Source organism: Pristiophorus japonicus, chromosome 18 (genome assembly GCF_044704955.1).
Source record: "Pristiophorus japonicus isolate sPriJap1 chromosome 18, sPriJap1.hap1, whole genome shotgun sequence".
In the NCBI taxonomy this organism is placed as follows: Eukaryota; Metazoa; Chordata; class Chondrichthyes; family Pristiophoridae; genus Pristiophorus; species Pristiophorus japonicus.
In genome coordinates, this window is record NC_091994.1 from 73,220,183 (window position 1) to 73,243,872 (window position 23,690).

At 44.2% G+C, this 23,690-nt stretch overlaps 1 protein-coding gene across 4 annotated transcripts in view; it reads left to right on the forward strand.

Moving 5' to 3' along the window:
• nphp4 (nephronophthisis 4) overlaps positions 1-23,690 on the forward strand; it is a 516,026-nt gene that overhangs the window by 106,145 nt on the left and 386,191 nt on the right. For all 4 annotated transcript variants that reach the window (XM_070860148.1, XM_070860151.1, XM_070860149.1 and 1 more), the window contains exons 3-4: positions 58-236; positions 18,076-18,140. In XM_070860148.1, the coding sequence (XP_070716249.1) occupies positions 58-236; positions 18,076-18,140 (244 nt within the window). The remainder of the gene's footprint in view (positions 1-57; positions 237-18,075; positions 18,141-23,690) is intronic.

A 23,690-nucleotide genomic window follows, 5' to 3' on the forward strand; every position in this document is an offset into this window, starting at 1 on the left:
AGAAAGGAGAGGGTTAAAAATTCTAAGATTTTCTCATTGTTTTGTGTCCTTTTTCAGGCTGTTTACTTCCACACATCCCTAAACTGCACCCACATTGCAATCATTGTGGAGGTGGTGGCTATTGCGAAGAAGCATGAAGGCAATGAACATGTTCTCTCGTGTGGGTTTGGAATTCTTCACTTGTGCAACAAACAGAAGCATACACTAGATGCCGCTCAAATTCAAAATGCTAAAAGGTCAGTACTTGGGATTACCATCTGTAGTTTTACAATAATTGCATTATATTTACATGCAACGAAACCTGGTCCTATGGACACTGACAAATGACGGACATTTCATGATGGTCCCAAATATTTTATATTATATAAGATACGAGAGGTACTCTGAAACTACAGACACTTGCAAATCATGGTCTACAAACAGCCTTCAATGTACCAAGACCTATTTAGTTAGTATATTTTACACCTTAAAACACAGACACGGTCACTGACTGACATCTGGATCTGGTAGCTTTCTCCAGTAAGGACCTGTGTCAAAATGCTGTCACTGGCCTGCTCCAATTGCTCTTGAGAATGACACACAAACACCGCTATCTTGCAACTAGCTTGGATAGGTGTTCGGCATTGCACTGTGGCCCAGGATGTGTACTAATGCGCTGGAGTTTCCATCTTTATTTTCTCCATCTGGCTGTGTAACTCGTTCGGAGATACCCATTTTGTTCTGCGGCTATTGCTTCGCCCTCTGCCCCCACCATTTCATCGGATGTTAATTTTTCCTCAGTGGGCCCTCTAGCAACCTAATTCCTTCCACTCTAAAGGTCAAAGCTCGCAGTTTCACTCAGAGTCTCCAAATACCACTGGTACAACACATCTGACATCTACAATTCCAGTCTTGGATCAGGGCAGATGAACCTGACTCTTGATTGTGGAATCAATCCCTCAAGCATGCATCAGGCTGCATCTGTTCTTTTTGGATTACCCTGATGTATAAAATACTACATAACTGCCCATTTGCAAAATATGGACATCTGATGCCAGTCCCCTAGGTGTCCATAATTCATAAGTTTCACTGTATTCCTTTCTTGTGCACGCGCTGCTTGATATATGGGCACATTCTTACAATGTCTGTTTACTTTTCTAAAAATCATGAAAGCGGTGAAGATGTTATTTTGTATTTATCGCAGTGAACATGCTGGGAATTAGGGCACTTTGCTACAATTTTCAGCCATTGTCAGCTTTAAGTACTTCCGCGGCAGGTACAGCACAGCGAGACGCAGGATAAAGCTAATTTCTGCTCTGATTAAGCAAATTGCCGGAAGCCTAGCTTCAGAAAAGCCTCCCCGATACATTTCTGTTTCACAACGCAGCCAAAATAGCAGTTCCAGTTGAGGATGCCTGATCAGCATACATGCTGTTTCACACCCATGTACAGGATCCAGTTAAAATCGGACTTATTTCATGTAGGACTCTTACAGCTGGTAGAGAAGGGAGACTTTTTACAAATTCAAATTTCCTTTTCGAAGATTAAATCTGTCTTTCATGAAGTTAAACGTTTTTTAATTTCTCGAATGCAGCAATTTTAATGAAAAATTCAAAATTTCCCTGAGAAATGCACCATTATTTGACATGGTGGAGGGTGGGCCAGCATTTGGAAATGTGTGGACAATTCCAGAATTTGCTGTTCACAGTCCTGACCAGAATGGTGCATTTATCAAAACCCCCATTTGCTAGTTGGCATTTTGAAAAAGAACATTAATAATTTTTTTGCTTCCGTATCTGTTTGTACTGGGAGAAAGAAAAAAAAAAACATATAAAGAAAAACAGTTAATTCCTAAATGATAAATACTGTAGGTTCAAATTAGGGGCCTTTTTAGTTGAAAACGTTGCGCTGCTCTTTTTCAATGTAGATTCTAAAATAAAGCATCAAAATCAAAACAATTTTGGAAGGGCTTTGGCTTTCATGTATTTCTGATTACCCTGTATTTCCTTTTCAATACAAGTAAAAGAATGTTTACCTGCAGATTAAATTACAAGCTCATGTCCCACTGCACTTTCAGAGTAATTGCATATTTTCACAAATTCAAGGCCGTTTTTAAATTGTCAGCTTTTTTGAAAGTGTTTGTCAGATTTTGCTAGATTCTAGGTCGCCATGGACGCCTTTATTCCAATCTTTTAAAACACGAAATGTACATTTTCAAATTTCATAACGAAAAGTGATTTTTGCAATCAAAAACGAAAATCTAATTGTCTGCAGTGTTAGGCAAGCAATATTTTGAATAACATTTTATAAACATAGGTGTAATGCATTTGCTTCATGGGATCTTTGCTTAATAATTCATGGCAACACATTGCTGTTAAGAACTAGTTGGTTTATTAACAAAAGTTTAACAATTATGCTACACATTATCAGTTCATCTACTAGGCACACAACTGCATACCTCTTCGTAGATGGCCGAGAGTGGAGTTTTATGGAGTCTTGTGAACATCACGTGACTGGCTAAGCCACTCACAATGCAACAGCTCCACAAACCTATGAACATACTCACAGGTGCATACATTACAATAGGGAATAGATTACTAGATTGCACGAGTCTGTAAGTCATGCCTGGTTCTGGGGTTGACACCCAGGAGCAGGAAGGAAGTCACTTCCATTCCATGTAATGAGAGTAGTCTAAACAACAACAACAGTGTTTCTGTAGCACCTTTATCCAGTAGACTTTCCAAGGCCATTAACAGATGCCATGCAGTAGTAGAAGAGTTCACAGAGGTGACTGAGGGCGTGATTGAAGAGGAGGCTTTTGAAGGTGGGGTCAGATATAGCAAGGAGGAGGGATTTAGGGAGGGAGTTGCAGAGTGTAGCGTCAAGAGGTTGAAGGGTATGATGGATACGTCACCTCAGTGGGTCTTTCCTGGTGGACAGTTTGCTGTAGTAGGCCTGTAGCAACCTGATTTCTCACTGAGAAGTTGGAATTATTTTCTTTGGCAGGAGAAATAGTAAACACTTTTTCAGAGTTTATGTGGGCGAGAGTAGTTAAGCTTGAAGTTGTTTGTTTAAAGGAGATAGAAATATATATCTTTGTTTCTGTACTTTTCATTTTATATACCAATATGTTTTTGAAATAGCTAGCTAAAGAACTGATCTCTTAAACAAAGTGGTGCCACTTCCGTCCCCTGTCCAGGCTCTTCCAGTGACCTTTACACACCTCTCGCTGTATTACTGGGTGATGCTGGAGACTGCAGTGCTCAACCACCACATGTAATTAGAACCAAACCTTTCTTTAAATTCACATTTTAGTTGACAGCTATTTGAACGTGGGATCAAAGGATTAGTGACATCCCTAAACATGTTAGATAAAGGATGTATGGCTGTCTCAAGTGCAGCTCCCAGTAGACATGGGCCGAGTGCACAAAGCCTGACACTTGCTGCTGATACAGCTATTTGGTTGTGAGAGAACGCAAAGTAGGCGATAGAAGATTTCTGCATAGATTCAGTTAGTGGTGGACTAATGATCCACATAAATTAGTTCAAATCCTGCTAGGGCAGCTGGGGAATTTAAATTCAGTTAATGAAATAAATCTTCTGGTTCACTAATTTCCTTTAGGGAAGGAAATCCTTACTCAGTCTGGCCTATATGTTGACTCTCAATTACCATTTATCAAAACTATAATAAGAATAAAACTGGACGGACCTAGGCACCTGATTCAGACATGACAAAGGCACACCTAGCCGGGTCAATCCTCCTCACTAACATCGGGGACTTGTGTAAAATTGGGAAAGGTGTCCCACATACTAGTCAAGCAACAGCTTGACATACTCACAGAAGCATACGTGCCAGACTCCTCCATCACCATTCCTGGATATGTCCTGTCCCATTGGCAGGACAGACCCACCAGAGGTGGCAGCACAGTGGTATACATTCAGGAGGGAGTGGTCCTGGGAGTCCTCAATATTGATTCTGGACCCAGAGTCTCATGGTGTCAGGTCAAGCATGGGCAAGGGAACCTACTGCTGATGACCACCTATCGCCCTAACTCAGCTGATGAATCAGTACTCCGTCATGTTGAACACCACTTTGAAGAAACACTGAGGGTAGCAAGGGCACAGAATGTACTCTGGTTGGAGACTTTAATGTCCATTACCTAGAATGGAATCACTACTGACCGAGCTGGTTGAGTCCTGAAGGACATAGCTACTAGACTGGGCCTGCGGCAGGTGGTGTGAGAAGCAACACGAGGGAGAAACCTACTTAATAAGAACATAAGAACATAAGAAATAGGAGCAGGAGTAGGCCATTTGGCCCCTCGAGCCTGCTCCGCCATTCAATAAGATCGTGGCTGATCTGATCATGGACTCAGTTCCACTTCCCTGCCCGCTCACCAAAACCCTTTACTCCCTTATCACTCAAAAATCTGTCCTTCTCCGCCTTAAATATATTCAATGACCTAGCCTCCACAGCTCTCTGGGGCAGAGAATTCCATAGATTTACAATCCTCTGACACAAGAAATTCCTCCAGTTTTAAATGGACGGCCCCTTATTCTATGTCCCCTAGTTTTAGTTTCCCCTATGTGGAAATATCCTCTCTGCATCCACCTTGTCGAGCCCCCTCATTTGAGCCAAGTTTCGGCCTGAGTTGCTCCTGTTTTTTTGGAGCAACTGGTTTAGAATGGAGTATCTTAGAAATTGCAATTCTTGGCATTTAGTTTGCTCCAGTTCTAGTCAGTTAAAACAGTTTCAGTTTGGAACAGATTTTTTTTTTCAAAAGGGGTGTGTCCGGCCACTTACGCCCGTTTTGAAAGTTTAGGCAGTGAAAACATACTCCAAACTAACTTAGAATGGAGTAAGTGTAGATTTTTGTACGCTCAGAAAAACCCTGTCTACTCTTAGAAAATCAGGCGTAGGTTACTAATCAGGCGTAGGGGATGGGGGGTGCGGGGTGGGGGGGGGGGGGAGTTTAAAGGGAAGTTTACAAACATTAAACATTTCAGTTTTACAAATAAAGAGCCATCATCAATAATAAATGATAAATACATCAATAAATCAACCAATAAATCAATCAAAAAAAATTAATAAAAAATAAAAAAAATTTAAAAATCAATATATAAAACATTTTCTACTTACCGACTGCAGCACCGGGAGTCCTCCAACAGCGTGCTGGGACGGCACCCCCAGTGTGTCTCTGTCAGTGTCTCTATCTCTGTCTGTGTCTGTGTTTCTGACAGTGAGGGGGAGGAAGGAGGAGGGAGGTAGAGGGGGGTGGGAGGAGGGAAGGGTGGGGGAGAGGGAGAGGGGAGAGGGGGAGGGATAGAGGTGGGTGGAAGGAGGGAGGTGGGTGGGAGGATGAAGGTGGAGGGGGGGAGGAGAGGAGAGAGGGGGAGGGGGAAGAGGGGGAGGGGGAGGGAAGGGAGGGGGAGAGGAGAGGAGAGGAGAGGAGAGGGGAGGGGAGGGGAGGGGAGGGAGAGAAGGAGGCTGAACGGCCAGGCCCAAGACTTCGGGCTGGATTTACAGGTAGGTGGCCTCGGGTCCGGAGGCGGGGGGGGATGAGTCGCGGAGATCGCGGGAGGGGGGGGGGGGGAGAGTCGCGGAGATCGGGGGTGGGGAGAGTCGCGGAGATCGGGGGTGGGGGAGAGTCGCGGAGATCGGGGGTGGGGGAGAGTCGCGGAGATCGGGGGTGGGGGAGAGTCGCGGAGATCGGGGGTGGGGGAGAGTCGCGGAGATCGGGGGTGGGGGAGAGTCGCGGAGATCGGGGGTGGGGGAGAGTCGCGCAGATCGGGGGTGGGGAGAGTCGCGCAGATCGGGGGTGGGGGAGAGTCGCGCAGATCGGGGGTGGGGGAGAGTCGCGCAGATCGGGGGTGGGGGAGAGTCGCGGAGATCGGGGGTGGGGGAGAGTCGCGGAGATCGGGGGTGGGGGAGAGTGGAGGAGATCGGGGGTGGGGGAGAGTCGCGGAGATCGGGGGTGGGGGAGAGTCGCGGAGATCGGGGGTGGGGGAGAGTCGCGGAGATCGGGGGTGGGGGAGAGTCGCGGAGATCGGGGGTGGGGGAGAGTCGCGGAGATCGGGGGTGGGGGAGAGTCGCGCAGATCGGGGGTGGGGGAGAGTCGCGGAGATCGGGGGTGGGGGAGAGTCGCGGAGATCGGGGGTGGGGGAGAGTCGCGGAGATCGGGGGTGGGGGAGAGTCGCGGAGATCGGGGGTGGGGGAGAGTGGAGGAGATCGGGGGTGGGGAAGAGTCGCGGAGATCGGTGGGGGGGGAAGAGTCACAGAGGTCGGGTCGCCGCAGGGAGGGGGCGGGGGGAGCGGAGGTCGGGTCACCGGGGTGGGGGGGAGAGCGGGGGTTCGGGTCGCCTCCGGGGGGGGGTGGGGGGAGGTGGGAGAGCGGGGGTCGGGTCGCTGGGGTGGGTGGGAGAGCGGGGGTCGGGTCCGGTCTGGTCCGGTGGACCGGGGAGCGGGAGTCAAGTCGGGTCCGGTCCGGTCGGGTGGGAGGTAAGCCTTAACCACGCAGCCCCAGTGAGGCCATTCGGCCAGGGCTAGGGGCTGCGTGCTTCAGGCCCCTCCCACAGTTTTGGGCGCCTGGAGCTACTGCACATGCGCGCCCACTGTAGCATGCATGTGCAGAGGTCCCGGCACTGTTTTCAGCGCAGGGACCTTGCTCCGCCCCCCACAGCTTGTGCTGCGCCGCGCCCAGCTCCAGAGGACCTGCAGGGAGCCGGAGAATAGGTGAATTTTTTTTAGGCGCACTTTGTGGTGCGAAAAACGGGCGTCCGGGTCCGGGCTGCGCCGTTTTAGGCGCGACCCGAAACTTGGGCCCATTATCTTATAAGTTTCAATAAGACCACCTCTCATTCTTCTGAACTCCAATGTGTAAAGACCCAACCTACTCAACCTATCCTCATATGCCAACCCCTTCATCTCCGGAATGGACCTAGTGAACCTCTGAACAGCCTCCAATGCAAGTATATTCTTCCTAAAATACGGAGACCAAAACTGCATGCAGTGTTCCAGGTGTGGCCTCACCAATACCCTGTACAGTTGTAGCAGGACTTATCTGCTTTTATACTCTATCCCCAGTGCAATAAAGGCCAACATTCCATTTGCCTTCCTGATTACTTGCTGTACCTGCATACTAACTTTTTGTGTTTCATGCACAAGGACCCCCAGGTCCCTCTGTACTGCAGGACTTTGCAATGTTTCTCCATTTAAATTATAACTCACTTAGCCTGTCTATATTCCATTGCAGATTGTTTGTGTCCTCCTCACAATTTGCTTTCCCACCTATCTTTGTATCATCAGCAAATTTGGCTACATTACACTCGGTCCCTTCATCCAAATCATTAATATAGATTGTAAATAGTTGAGAACCCAGCACCGATCCCTGCGGCACCCCACTAGTCACTGTTTGCCAACCGGAAAATTACCCATTTATCCCGACTCTCTGTTTTCAGTTAGTTAGCCAATCCTCTATCCATGCTAATATATTACTCCCAACCCCGTGAGCTTTTATCTTGTCCAGTAACCTCTTATGTGGCACCTTATCGAATGCCATCTGGAAATCCAAATACATCACATCCATTGGTTCCCCCTTATCCACCCTGCTTGTTACATCCTCAATGAACGGCAGCAAATTTGTCCTTGTCCTCATCAATCTATCTATTGCAGATGCATCTCTCCAAGTCCGTATTGGTAGGAGTGACCATTCAATTAGCCACCAAGATATTCACCCACAGAAAGCTCCACACACCATAAGCTGAAAAAAATACTGCAAGGCTTAATTCTATTATTAAACCATTTCTCAAAACTCAGGCACACAAACCTATTGTGTCGCTTCTGCTGTCTGCAGACTCTACGGGCTAAACTTTCATCTGGCATAATCTGGCGGGGCGGAATGCCCACCCATTGTAGAACCCGGGGTTTCATTCCATTGATTTCAGTTACAATGGGCGAGGGTTCGGCTCTGGCAGATTACCACCCAGGCAGTGAAGTCGGAAATTTATCCCCGTGTGTTTCAAATTTGCTGCTGTTGGAAGTGTTGGTGGATGGGTAAAACGGGTTGGTGGTTTGTTGTCAGAACTAATTGCTGTCAAATAGTTGTTGTTAGACCAGACACTGATAAGTTGGTGTGTACACATCCTGAGATGAGTAGTCCATCTGTCTGGTTTTAAATGTGTACATAACTCATTTGATACAGAATCACAGATATCTTGTACAGGTACAGTGTCTGAAATCTGGAATCCTCAGGACTGAATCCGTGCTGGTTTTTGGGTTTTGCTGGATTTCGGACAAGAAAACCAATAGTCTGAAATCCGGAATCCTCGGGAGCGAATCCGCGGAGGATTTCGGGTTTTGACGGATTTTGGACCTCGCCGCTCCTTGCTGCCCATGGCTGCGTTTTTTTACCGGTTTCCTCATCCCTCGCTGCCCGACATCGCCATCTTGGCCGCCTCAAAAATGGCTGGTTTTCAGACAATTCCAGTTTTTGAAATTTGGGGCATTTTTCCTGTATTGATTAGGCATTAATAGAATTAAGCCTTGCGGTTTTTTTTCAGCTTATGGTGTGTGGGGCTTTCTGTGGGTGAATATCTTGGTGGCTAATTGAATACAGTCTCGTCTTAATTTGTAGTTGCTTAATTTAAATCTGATAATATAAACATTTTACTGCATTATTTATATTGCTTTTTTTGAATTATTGGACAACTCAAGTTTATTTTAGCACCGAAGTAGACTGTTAATGAATTAGAAACAATTTCTCGTGAAAGTACTGAGCATGTGTGCAGTGATGATTACCCGAGTTAATAAATCATTTATTTCCTCTACGCAAACCTCTCTCAGATGTTTTCCTTTTTGTACTTTGTCAAACAGATTAATGGCCCTCTTCTTGAGGCCTGGAGCAGTGCTTGTAGCGACCTTTGTAGTTTTAACTGCACTGCTTGACCACATTATGTGACCAGAAATAGGAATGAGGCTATACAGGTGGCAGCAATGATTCCAGCTAAACATTCAGCACCGTTTTATCATTCTTTATAATGAACCAAGATGTGTGCGTACTTGTATTGTGTTTACAGTAATCTATAATTAACATTTATATATTAAATTTGAGTTGATTGGAAATAGTTAGTGGGAAGAATTAAAATGGAGCAGCTCCATTTCCTGCTCTGTTCCCACCAATCTGGGAATTTGACATTGCCGATTTTGGCGGCGGGTAAGCCTCCCGCCAGACTCCAGTGGGAGCTTATGAATAAATGCACCGTGGAGTCCCACTACGCACAATAGGTCCCTGATGACATTTTAATAAGGGTGCCTTAAGTAGGGTGCCCGCCATGGCCGCCCTGCCAGGTGAATCCATTGGGAAGTCAGCAGGGGCACTGAGGGACGTAGAAAAATGTTTCCTTAGTGATGTTTTACTATGTTAAAGGCGCTATATAAATGCAAGCTGTTGCTGTTGTTGTAGTGGGACCCAGAGGGGCAGGAGTGACCCTCCGGGCTCGACAAGGAAAGTCCGGTGCTCTGTTGCCCCTGACTACCTCACCCATGTGATCCATAAAACACCCGCCCCTCCCCAACACTTACCCTGCTGCCGGTGAACTACTTCCGAGATTGGCAGGCAACCTCTGCGCCACCGCGAGCCAGCTCGTGTTTTTTCATTGTAAACGACTGAGAAGCTGACCGGTGCGATTCACACGTGGCCTGGCCGTTGAAATCTGCTTGGCCTCCGTGTCCCACTCCCGCACGGGATTGATTGCCTTTTGCTCCTGTCTAATTCACGCTGGGAGATAAAATCAGCCATTTTGTCTTGTCTGTTCTATTCATGTAATAGAGCTCTACATGATATAAAGCACATTACAAAATGTGACATTAAATCCAGCCAAATAATACTTTGCATCATATTTTAGTGTACCACTAAAAATGGCTTTTTAAAAAAAAAGGCAAATAGCTCACGTAGTTTTTTTGCTTTCTGCCGTTCTGCTGATTTCTAAGAAAAGCATATTGAGTGCTGCGGGCCTCATCAGGGAAGATGCGTGGGAGCTGAATTACTGCTTACAGTTGAATCTGAGGCATTCTAATTTAATGACTGAATCTGCCATGATGTTCGTTCATATCTTTCTTGGCCTGTCAGACTCAGTAAATCCTCCAAACCAGTTCTCCTTCTGATTTTATGAACACTTGCTGTTTGAACATTTAAACATACAAAAAAAATCGCACAAAATTCTCGCACAGTTTTTTAAAATGTGGTTTTTGAAAGGTAGGGATGTATGTTCTGATGTGTGCCAGTGCTTTTATTTGGCAATGATCAGGTCAGGTTTCTCTAAATATTCTGAATTGAGATACAATTTTTATTAAAAGAAAAGGAAGAAAGAACTTATATCGTGCCTTTCTCGACCTCACGGCATTTCAAAGTGCTTTACAGCCAATTAAGTACTTTTGCAATGTAGTCAGTTATAATGTAGAAAAACTGGCTGACTTTACAAAAAGCACACTGAAACTATTCACACAAATCACTGCTTAACAATTAAATTATACTGTACCATTTACTAATTCACAGATTATAGTATCATAAAACTGATTACTGGAGCCTCTTCAATTTATAATAAAAATAAATTACTTTCACAAAAGCTCTCTCAATACTGCCACTAGTTGTGACCAAGTTTGATCATTGTATAACAGATTTTTCACTCCATTTTCCTCCCTCCTTTCCTGATGAACGTAACAACATAAGTGTTCTGTCTTCAGATACTCTGCTAATGGCACCACGAGACAATGTGTTGTGCTTGAACTGTAGTGACCTTAGTCCATTTAATGTAACTCCAGAGTGAGGATCACACATGGTGGTCTGCCTTTTAGACTAGGCCTGGCACGCCTGTACAGGTAACTTACAAGTCTCCCACTGCAGTGCCCTCTGGTGGCACACCTTGTGATAGTACAAGCAGTAAACATGTAGGACACATGACAATAAGAACATAAATAGGAGCAGGAGTAGGCCACCTGGCCCCTCGAGCCTGCTCTGCCATTTAATATCATGGCTGATGTGATCATGGACTCAGCTCCACTTCCCTGCCCGCTCCCCATAACCCTTTATTCCATTATTGCTCAAAAATCTGTCTATCTCCACCTTAAATATATTCAATGAACCAACCTCTACAGTTGTCTGGGGCAGAGAATTCCATAGATTTACAACCCTCTGAGAGAAGAAATTTCTCCTCATCTCAGTTTTAAATGGGCGGCCCCTTATTCTAAGATGATGCCCTCTAGTTCTAGTCTCCCCCATCAGTGGAAACATCCTCTCTGCATCCACCTTGTCAAGCCCCTCTTATTCTTAAACGTTTCGATAAGATCACCTCTCATTCTTCTGAATTCCAATGAGTAGAGGCCCAACCTACTCAACCTTTCTTCATAAATCAACCCCCTCATCTCCGGAATCAACCTAGTGAACCTTCTCTGAACTGCCTCCAAAGCAAGTATATCCTTTCGTAAATATGGAAACCAAAACTGCACGCAGTATTCCAGGTGTGGCTTCACCAATACCTTATATAGCTGTAGCAAGACTTCCCTGCTTTTATACTCCATCCCCTTTGCAATAAAGGCCAAGATACCATTGGCCTTCCTGATCAATGGCTGTACCTGCATACTATCCTTTTGGTTTCATGCACAAGTACCCCCAGGTCCCGCTGTACTGCGGCACTTTGCAATCTTTCTCCATTTAAATAATAACTTGCTCTGAGACTATGGGCTCAATTTTCCCCAAAGCATATTTTTGGCGTACCTAAAGAGTTACGCATGATTTTTCTGGGCCCAAGTACGGCAAAAAAAAAATATTCTCTGTTTCCCGGTTGGATTTCTTCATTTTGGCATAGCCGAACCCGACGTTTAGTTTTGGGGGTGGAGCCTTGATCTGCACCAAAAAGATCGGGCTGCCATGGTAACCAGGGACACAATGTGAGCTGAGGATGCAAAGTTTGCCGGTGTTTTCTCTCTCTCTCTCGTGAACTGGGGACCGAAAATGGGACCAGACAGCCTTCGGGCGGGGTTGGAGGTAAGTTGCTGCTGTGTGTCTGAGCATCTGCTGCGCCGATTTCCTTAACTCTAGGGAAGGTTTTTCTGGAGAGGTCAAATATGCTGGCCTAATCGGAACTTCCCTAAGTGGGCAGAAGTGGCGTAGGTGGCTAAAAACTGACTTAAAAGAATGGTAACTAACTGAGCTACGCTGGTGCAAATTGATTAGGGAAACTGTGGTTTTTCAACTTAGGCCAAAAAGAGCAGCCTGCTCCAAAAAAACGACGCAATTCACTGGGGAAAATTGAGCCCCATGTCCCCAAGTTCTAGTTTCCCCTATGAGTGGAAATATCCTCTCTGCATCCACCTTGTTGAGCCCCCTCATTATGTTATATGTTTAGATAAGATCATCTCTCTTCTGAACTCCAGTGTGTATAGGCCCAACCTACTCAACCTATCTTCATACGTCAACCCCCTCATCTCTGTAATCAACCTAGTGAACCTTCTCTGAACAGCTTCCAATGGGAGTATATCCTTCCTTAAATACGGAGACCAAAACTGTACACAGTACTCCAGGTGTGGCCTCACCAATACCCTGTACAGTTGTAGCAGGACTTCTTGGCTTTTATATTCTATCCCCCTTGCAATAAAGGATAACATTTCATTTGCCTTCCTGATTACTTGCTGTACCTGCATACTAACTTTTTGTCTTTCAAGCACAAGGACCCCCAGGTCTCCCTGTACTGAGCACTTTGCAATGTTTCTCCATTCAAATTATAATTTGCTTTTCTATTTTTTTCTGCCAAAGTGGATAACCTCACAATTTCCCACATTATACTCCATCTGCCAAATTTTTGCCCATTCACTTAGCCTGTCTATATCCCTTTGCAGATTTTTTGTGTCCTCCTCACAATTTGCTTTCCCACCCATCTTTGTATCATCAGCAAACTTGGCTACATTACACTCGGTCCTGACATCCAAATCATTAATAATAGATTGTAAATAGTTGAGGCCCCAGCATCGATCTCTGTGGCACCCCACTAGTTACTATTTGCCAACCGGAAAATGACCCATTTATCCCGACTCTCTGTTTTCTGTTAGTTGAGACTGAGCCTTCCTGGGTTGTGCTTCCTCAGGCACAGTGACCCTCCACTATCTCACCCCAGTGTCTACTCTTCATGGGCTCATTCAATGCACAGCACAGAAGGAGGCCATTCCACCCATCACACCTGTGCTGGTGCTAGCTCTTCAAACGGAGCTGCCGGCTGGGGTTTTTCCAGTTGTGTGCTCATCAACTTGCGACTTTTCTGTCCATTAAAATCCGAGCGAGTTTGTAGGATGGTGCATGGATACACGGAAAACCCTGGCCACCTACTCATCCTATTTCCCTGCCTTTTCTTCCATATCTCTTTATATTCTCTTTTTCTAAATACTGATTCCAATTCCTTTTGAAACATTGCTATAGTCTCTGCCTCAATAGTCACTTACAGTGTCGCAGCCCACGTTCTAATAACCCTCTGTGTGAAAAGAAAATTTTCTAGCTTCCCCCTTTGCTCTTTGAGTAATGCCCCTTTGTTAGCAATTTACCTACTAATGGAAACTATTTTACCCTGTATACCCCCTCCAAGCCTTTCAGAATTCTGAAAACCTTTATTACATTACAGTTTAACCTTCTCTGTTCCAAAAGTAGTTATGCCCAAGTGAGCATGAGGCTATGTGTACATGATGGGCAATTCAGCTGAGCCCAATCTTGTTCTTGTCTGACATTTACTTGTGCAATCTTCCTATTGGGGACATTTGGATGGCAATCAGGAGTAAAAACTGTGCTGTTCTCTCCCCTCCCTGGCCTGCTGGTACTAAGCTGAGTTGTAACATCCTTATTGCTGAAACTCGGCCCACTGGCTGGTGCCTTTATTCAGAAGGCCATTAAGGGAGCTTTAAAAATGGATGTGTTGATTTTCTCCAGAACTAGTTTAAATTTTAATTATGTTATGCACTGTAAAGCCACTTTCTGCTTTTAGCTTTGCAGAAATCTGATGAGCTAATTTCGGAATAGCCAATAAATCAAAATTACAGAAGACTGATGGGATACTTTGAATCCCGAAGATGGTAGCATAATGTTTGTATCGTGATAGTTTATGGTCCCTGAAACTCAGGGTCAGAATCCTGACTACACCTTAAATACTGTTGTCATATATGCTTCTTCTGCTTCTGTCCCATCTAATTACATCATGGATTGAGAAGGTAGTGCGAGGAGCAAGAATGAAATTCAAATCATGGCTTCAGTGGGATAAAACACAGTGCACCAGTATCAGTTTTACAGTACCATTTAAATATATAGGGCTGGATTTTCGGCTTTGCTCATTTCGGGGCGGTAATGGCGACAGGGGGGTAAAGTTTGCGCCTCAGTCAGCAAAATTGAGCAGCTGAGCCCTGAGTGTGGGGTGGAACGGTAAGGGAGGCGTTACAGGCTTCTCTTAGGGTGCTAGGCCGGCTGAGCAATCGAAAATCTCAAGCTAAACAACCGGCCTGGGAGGCTCAAAGAGTGGCCTTGGGAGAAAAAAACCTGTTTAAAAAAAAAAAGCACCCAATACATAGCCCACGCCATCACAACATAAATCGCGAAAAAAAAAGAAAAAACAATCACACTGACCTGAGGTGGACATTACTTACCTCACTGCAGCTGCTTAAGCTCGGAATGCCTGTTTTCACAGGCGGTCCCAGCAGGGGGCGCTCTACAGAGCGCTATGGATCAGGCAGCAGCCAAAAATTGAGCCGGTGTCACAACCAGGGGCATTGCACAGTGGCTCGCCTCTTCTGGATGGTAATGCGCTGCTTTCCGCCGAAACTGACCCCGAAAACCCTGGTGGGGCACTGGAAGTTGGCCATCTGCCCAGAAAAGCTCACTGCTACCATTGCCGCCGCATGCGGCAGCCCGGCCCAGAAATTGGCGCGGTCCGGCCTGCAAGACCATCAGCAGGCCGGGGCCATTAGAGGGAGCAGAATACAGCGGCCCGGCCCAGAAATCGGTGCGGTCCTGGCCTGCAAGACCATCAGCAGGCCGGGGCCATTAGAGGGAGCAGTGTGCGGCGGCCCAGCGCGGTCCCGGCCTGCAAGGCCATCAGCAGGCCGGAGCCATTAGAGGGAGCAGTATACAGCGGCCCGGCCCAGAAATCGGTGCGGTCCTGGCCTGCAAGACCATCAGCAGGCCGGGGCCATTAGAGGGAGCAGTGTGCGGCGGCCCAGCGCGGTCCCGGCCTGCAAGGCCATCAGCAGGCCGGAGCCATTAGAGGGAGCAGTATACAGCGGCCCAGCCCAGAAATCGGTGCGGTCCCGGCCTGAAAGACCATCAGCAGGCCGGAGCCATTAGAGGGAGCAGCGTGCGGCGGCATACCACTGCAGGGAGCAGCGCGTGCTGCTGCAGGAGGGCGACAGCTGACTGCAGTGCGGGCAGGTACAGCAGGAGCGGCGAGGTCGGGGCGAAGGAGCGGCAAGAGTTCGTAGAGGGATGTGATCAGGGCCGAGGAGAGGCGAGGGCCCAGGGGCAGCACGGGCCAGCCCACACTGCAATATGTGTGCGCACTAGGTCCGTGCAGCAGAGCTGGTTTCCAGTTGTCTTGGTTAATCCTTGCCACTGGACCAAGACCTAACTCTGTCAAGCCCGTGTGGTGGCTGGTGTGCAACGGCCACCACACGTTAAAAAAATCCACGCACAGACATCTTCCACCCTTCAGGATGTAGGTCAGGATCCAGAATATCATTGAAACACCTGCGAACTCATCCTTTGTTGGTGTGGAAGCAAGACATCCTCGTTTCGAGGGACTGCCTGTGATGATGATGATCTGGGGCAAAAACAGAGGCGGACAGGACCGGAAAATCCAGCCCATGTAGTTTATTAGAACTTTGAGTCTTAGAATTTTAATAAAATAATCTGTGACTTGTTAGGTTAGTTATTATTGCTGGTTTACATCAGTAGTTGACTTTGATCTGTTACTTAGTACATCAAAGTCAATTCATCAGTTTTGATTTATTTAAAATCTGGCCTCAGGCTATCTAATAATTTTCCTGGCGAATGCTTAAAAAGCTGATCTCATCAGTAATACAGACGCCTTCTTAGTTTCTCGAAAGATTTCTCTCTCTCATTGCCAAAGCATCACTATTTTAAAATGCTCATGTGTGGACTGTGTTTGTTGACCGTTAAATCCATCTCACTTCATTGACCACGCTCGCAGTAACTATTAGACCATTTGCTGATGTCTTACAATTGCTTTCTTTCTTTCACCTGATTTAGTGGGGGTGTGATTGGGAAGTGCTGGCATAGAATTCAATCGGTGTTTTAAACACAACTCCAGGGGAAGTAAGCTTCATAGTGAGAACCGCATGAGATGTGACTTTTAGCAGCAAGTGACAAATACACATTTGGGGCAAGACTTTCCCTAAAGCCCCCCACCACCCGATTGCCTCCTAGAAAGACCACTAAGATTCTGCAGCTAACGCTGGCGAAAATTTCCATAAAAAAGGTAAAAAAATACAGCCCAGCGAGAAAATGGATCTCACACCAAGATTTTCGGCGGTTAATGGCGAAACTAGGTAAAATGGACGATTCTTACCGGAATGGACAGTAAGTACTTAAAATTTAGACCGAGGCTGCGGTTGGGCCTAGGGAGGGAGGGGGGGGACGGTGGGGGAACTCACAACATTTTTTTTAATTAAACAAAAAATAAAAAGTTAGAAAACATTCTCAAGACCCTTTTTAACATAATCGGCATTATAGAATTTTAAAAATAATTATAAAAAACCTTTAACTTACCATTCTTCGGGGTACTCACCTACCGCCCTGTTTCCGGCAGCTTTTCGTGGGCGGTTTCCTCAGTGGTGTACGCAGATGTACGTGGGCGGTTTCCTCAGTGGTGTACGCAGCTTTTCGTGGGCGGTTTCCTCAGTGGTGTACGCAGCTTTTCGTGGGCGGTTTCCTCAGTGGTGTACGCAGATGTACGTGGGCGGTTTCCTCAGTGGTGTACGCAGATGTACGTGGGCGGTTTGCTCAGTGGTGTACGCAGATGTACGTGGGCAGTTTGCTCAGTGGTGTACGCAGATGTACGTGGGCGGTTTCCTCAGTGGTGTACGCAGATGTACGTGGGCGGTTTCCTCAGTGGTGTACGCAGATGTACGTGGGCGGTTTCCTCAGTGGTGTACGCAGATGTACGTGGGTGGTTTCCTCAGTGGTGTACGCGGGTGGTTTCCTCAGTAGTGTACGCAGATGTACGTGGGTGGTTTGCTCCCCAGCATTATTTTCAAAATGTGAGTGGAACTCTTTTTTTAAAAAAAAAAGAGGAAACTTTTGCCGGGTAGTTTTTCACCAAAAAAGAGCTGTACCGCCGAGAAAACCGCTGAAAATGAAGGGGAAAGTCTAGCCCTTGGTGTGGTAAACCTGTTTGCATTATTGATTAAAAACCTGTTTATTTAATTTTGAAACTGCAGTCCACAGTAGATTAAACAACTGTTTATTTCTGAATCATTTTTCTGCTGAATATTTTTTATATTAATATATAAAAGATGCAGAGTGACCTTCTTTGAAATATTTGGGCTGAATAAAGTAGGCACTGGTGGCATTCCCATCCCCCGAGTGTATGAATTTGACTTGAAATTGGCAGGCAGATTGTGGAAAGTAGGCCTACAGAAATATTGAAGACCCCACCATTTCAGCATCATATATTAATCTATTGTGCCTTCAAGGCAATAGTGAAAGAGTCAGCTAATCCAGATTGAGTCGATCTGATTTAATTTTTGTATTCCTGTGGGAAATATGGCATTTGTCACCTCTTTATTCTGCCCTTATTGTTGTGTTTACGATGGCTTGCTACTTCCATGTAGTTACAGGTCTATTTCAACATTCATTAATACCAGATATTGGAACCTGCCATGGTCGGCTATTGTCTCCGAGCATTTATCAGTGCCATCTGGAATTGGACTTTATTTCATCACATTCTTTTCAATACAAGTTTAATAAAGCCGTACCCTATAGCTGCTGCTCGATCTAATAAAATAAAAAAAGTTAATAGGTTGTTTTTCTTTTCCTTTTCTGAAAACTCCAGATTGAATCTCTATCATGGCACTGTGAGAGCATTGCTACATCCAGCATCACAGGACCCCATTGAGAGTAAGTGAAAGGTTTTTTTTTTGCGAGTGCAGGATGCTTACCCCACTTATTGAAATGTACAGACTGAGGATGAATTGCCATCATAAAATGCTGGCCGTTGACTTCATTTTTCAGAGCTATGTCAAATAAAATAAGATGTTGTAATTATATTTTCATCCTCATGCAGTGATGGTTTTCCCGGGTTTGACAAAGATTTCTTCTGTTTTAATCAATTGTTATAATTAAATTCTACTATATTACTTCCTTTCAGTTGAAATGTGAGCTGCTAACATGCACAATAAGTAAACCATTGCATCACATCAAATAGCAAATGGAACATTTCCAGTAATAAGCATCAGCAAATAAAATAATAATTTTGAAAGTTTTGTTCATTTAATAATTCTGATCTAATTAGCAGGCCTGCTAAATTAAGTAAATTAGAACAGCTTATTTGCCCAGACCCGGTGTATGTTATGTACTAAACAGCTAGTCTTTTGCTTGGAAGACTGGAACATCTATGGAGAGACTGCTGCTTACCTCAGTGAAGTTGGTTTATACAGATGGAATATATGCTAATTAACAGTTTAGAACATGTAAATGTTTAACAGTATTTAAGTAATTTCTGAGAGATTTGATCTTGCATTGGAAATCCAATATTTACAGAGCTCTTGTAGAAAATTAGCCGTGAAGCATTTGTATTACTGAACAGCATGCGAGAATGATATTAAAGCCAATCGCTTAATAACATGTAGTTGAGGGTTTGAATTCCATTGGTGACTGACACTCTCATCAGAGCTACAGCTTTCGGATGCATTCAATAATCTTAGCTTTGCTATAGGTGAGGCGAGAGTGATACCACTGAGCCATGACTAACACCAGTTACCAACCCTCCCTGCTGAAGGATCAATGCATGATGTGAGTCACTGTTATAAGAATAGAATTAACAAAGGAAAATGGAATGAAAAAGTATTCTGTGTTGTGAATCTGAGAGGAGGAAAGCGAAGACAAGAGTCAATAGTGGCACAAGAAATATTTGACATGTGGCTACCTTGAAGTAAATCACCACTGCATTAAGCTGCAGCAAGTCAAGCAAACACAAATAGATTTAAGCTGCCAGTGATAATCATGTTAAATCTGTATCATTCCACCCAGCCTTCTCGTGCCTCACCCAGTGGTTCTTTGTCTGTGAGTTTATACAGTGCGTTTCAGCATCGTAGCGAGGCCCAATATTGATACCCGACGTCCACACATACACATGTACCAGCAGGGGTCACTGGACAACGATCAGGGTGAAAAATTAGGCTGATACTCCCCCTTTTAAAAAAAAAATTACTTGGATAAGGACATAGAAACAGGAGTAGGCCATTCAGCCTCTCGAGCCTGTTCCACTATTAAATTAGATCATGGCTGATCTGTACCTGAACTCCATTTATACCGTTGATCCATATCCCTTGATACCCTTACCAAACCAAAATCTATCAATCTAAGTCTTTGACGTTTCAATTGTCTGAGCATCCACAGCCTTTTGGGAGAGAGTTCCAGATTTCCACGACACTTTGCGTGTGAAAAAGTGTTTCCTCATTTCCTAAATGGCCGAGTTCTAGCCTTGTTCTGGATTCTCCCACCAGAGGAAATAGTCTCTCTGAATCTACCCGATATTTAAATCCCTTAATTTCCTTATTCTGTCTATTTTGCAGCGGGAGTAACTTATTTTTTTAAATGGCATTTGAACAATTTAAAACTCTCTCCATAAACTAGTTTTCAAGCAATCATGCAACATGGATGGTAAGAATGGGACTGCAAGGTCAGTCAGTCATTGATGCTTCAAAAGGGCTGACAATGAATAGGATATGCATCACCAGACCACACAGCTCAATTACACTCCATGAGTAAACTGCGCAATGAAAAGTGCTAAAGGTTAAGATTTTAATTGCTCGGTCAATTACTATTTTACAATACAACAGTACTTTTCATGTATTGTCAGTCACTTTTAACCCTCATTATTCATCGTAATCATCCTATTATCTTGCATATCTCAAAATTAAATGCTATTGTCCTTCACGCATGATTTTTTTGATCCACTGACACTTTGCGCCTCGGCAGATAAGAACAACAATTTTCATATATTAGGACAATCCTAAGAATTTGCTTACTATATAAGGCTGTATTTAATAACTAATATCACTCGTGAACATGATTTCCTTTTGATGATACCATCAGGCATCAAAATTGTGATTTATTGAAAAGTAAATGTGTGCCTGAAAGACTGGTGTGGGAAGGATGGGTTCCATCTTGTACTGGGACAGGAAGGAGCTGTTCCATTGGAACAGGCTGCACCTGAACTGGGCTGGGACCAAGGTCTTAGCCGAAAGGATAAATAGTACTGTAGAAAGGACTTTAAACCAATAGAGCAGAGTGGGAGTGGCAATAATAGTAACCTAATGATAAGAAAAAAAAGGAATGACCAACTGTCAGAATACAAAAAGTGGTAAAGATAATAAATACACTGGGAACAGTAAAGGTTGTTGGAAGTAATACAGAAATACGTGTTAGAAATAAAGCAAAATAAAATCAAGTCAAATTGCCTGTATCACATTAGCAACAAAAGGTTTGTTAAATCAAAAAGGGTGAAACAAATTGGAAATTAGGGCATTTGGGTAGAGTGTTTAGAGTTACCCAGATAAGAATTCTGTACACGAATGCACGTAGCATAAGAAATCAAATAAATGAGTTGGAAGCACAAATTCAGCTTCAAGGGTCTGATGTAATAGCCATTACAGGGACCTGGCTGCAAGCTGGGCAGGACGAGAGGCTAAATATTCCAGGCTACAGCATCATTAGAAAGGACTGAGACATTGGGAAAAGAGGAGAACCAAATTGATAAACGGCACAATTACAGCAGTGGAAAAGATCGCAGTAAGGGTGATCAAGCAGTAGAAACACTATGGGTAAAAATAAAGAACAGCAAAAGATGCAAAACTTTGGTGGGAGTTGTCTACAGACCTCCAGACAGCGTGATATAGTGGAGGGATGTAGAAATATGGAATTATGGGAAGCATTTAGCAGAGATACTGTGATTATGATGGGAGATTTTAATTTTCACATGGGCTGACTAGCTAAATTCTATCATTATCCATCTCCTCAATAAACCTACCCTGAAGCACTCCTGTTCCTCCCGACTCCACAGCAACTATTTCTGCATTTAAAACAATATAAACTTACCGTTCGTGGTCAGTCACAGGGTCCGCTGAATAATTCTGAGCGGAGAGGCCTGGCTCCTAATCCACTCATCGGCAACCAATTTCGGAAATGGGCCGAAAACAGGCATTAGACCCGTAGTTTACATATGCAAAGGGTCGAACACCTGTTTTCGACAGCCGCCAGTGATACCTGAGAAATGGTTCGGACCAATATAGCAGTGACCTGAATGCACGTGCAGATTGGGCACAGGCCGTCTGACTGTTCAATTTGTCGACGTTGCGCCCATTTTACACCCGAAATTTCCATCTTGGTGTGTTTTGTTCGTCTAAAGCCAGAAGAAGTTTAATATCAGTATGACAAGTCAATGTGCAGTGTAAGTGGGACAGTTGGTATTGACTCTTGGAGGCCTGATTTCATCATCATCATAGGCAGTCCCTCGGAATCGAGGAAGGCTTGCTTCCACACTCAGGAGCCACACTTTAATGGAGCGAGGATCAGAGAGGGCTGCAACACCACTGTGCCAGTTCTCTGTGATTTGTGCTCCCTTTGAGCCTGGTTCCTCACTGGGACTGCAGGATTGGTGAATTTACCCGAATACAAGAAGAGAAGGGTTAATATACAGTTACCTCTGTCAAAGCCACCCCATTGTGAAAGAGCTGGAAAACTTAGTTGTGTTTTGAATGATATGCATTAAAATGCGGTCCTTGCTTCATTCTTTGTTATTATTCCTTTCTTAAATTACACAGTTTAGCCCTCAATTCTATTTGGTGGGAGTATCTCTATACACCAAACTATAAATTGAATGCAGTATTCAGGGATTGCAGTGGACTTACTCAGAGCATGTTGCTGAGTACAGACTGGTGAGAAAAGAATTGAAACTTTCTATTTAAGCATCCTCACACAATGCTGGACCAGAAAGCAGTAAGTGAATGGATTTGGAGAAAGGTTAAAGCTCTTGACAACCATTTTCAGGAAGAGAGCAATCAGTTGAGTGCAGGAAATAGTGACCGCTAATTATACCAGTAACAGGTTCATGGCCTCTACGTCAATGAGTTATTACACAATAGTTGTATTCTATCAGTCTGCATGTGATGGTTAGATTCCTTCATTTAAAAGCAATTGTTCAACTGTCACTGAACTGTATTTTATCGTTACTAGCCTAGAATGCATTGAGTATGTTGAGCAGAGAGCTGATGAGAGATATTTAAAGTGCATTAAGAATGTTACTATCTCCACAGTGCAGACAGAAAGAGCCAGTCATACCAAATAAAGAGCCTTATTCAAATTAAGGAAGGTTTCAGTATATTAAAAGATTCCTTTCTGTTAACGAGAAAGCAGAATTCAAAGTGAATTTTGGCAACAATAAGAGACAGTAAGGTACATTTTGTAATGGGAGCAAAACAGTCGAAAATTCAAATTACATTTCCATTTGGCACTTTTTTGCCAGACTCATAAATTTGTTTAATTTCAGTTTAGAATATTAAAAGTAATTTATGGTAATTAAGACCCAAAGAATCTGTGGACTGAGAATAGGTCTTTCAGCCCATTCAGCTTGCTTCAGCCAATAAATTGGTACATCAAGGTGGGATGATATAATATCTTTTCATTCCTTGCCCCTCAGAATGTAACCTTCACACACTTTTAGAATCTGGGTGTGTATTTCCTCGGTTTCATACTTATAGTGATGAAATGGATGAGCAGCATCCCCACTTGACCCTCAGGTTTACTTTATTGCTGAAAGTCACTTACTGAGGAAAAATTCGAGCCTCAGAGTTCTTTTTCTTGACCTCGTCTGTAGACCCACCATCTCCAGTAGGTGGCAGTATTATTGCCCGGGTCTGAGGAAACTAAACTATGACTGAAACAACCTCAAACAAAAAGTTCCTTCCCGATTATTTTTCCGAGTTTACTTTTCTTTTTTTTCTGCACTGTGTTGCAGTTCAATTCTGACTGCTAGCACCTACCTTGTGGTTTAAAAATTTGAATCTCACCTTTCAGTCTTTATTTTGAAAAGGAGAATAATTTGCTCCTCAGCTTGCCCTTGTAGTGCAGTGAATGAAGTCTGAGATGCCTTTCGCTGTTCTACTTTGTACCTTTCCCGATGAACTGATGTCCAACTGGAACTGTTGTAATCAAAGTGATTTGGAGTGCAATTTCATTAGTTAGCATAGATGTGCAATTCATTGTGTACAAACAAACCTGAATTTATAACTTATAAGTTATGTACCAATTCAGAAAACAATATGCAGGTTCACATGAATGGAGCATTTCTTAGGGATTTATAATGAAATGTTCATGGCAAATAGAAAACTATATTTGAGCTACTGCAGCAATTTTGATTGTTTTGATTGAAACAATCAAAAATTCTTT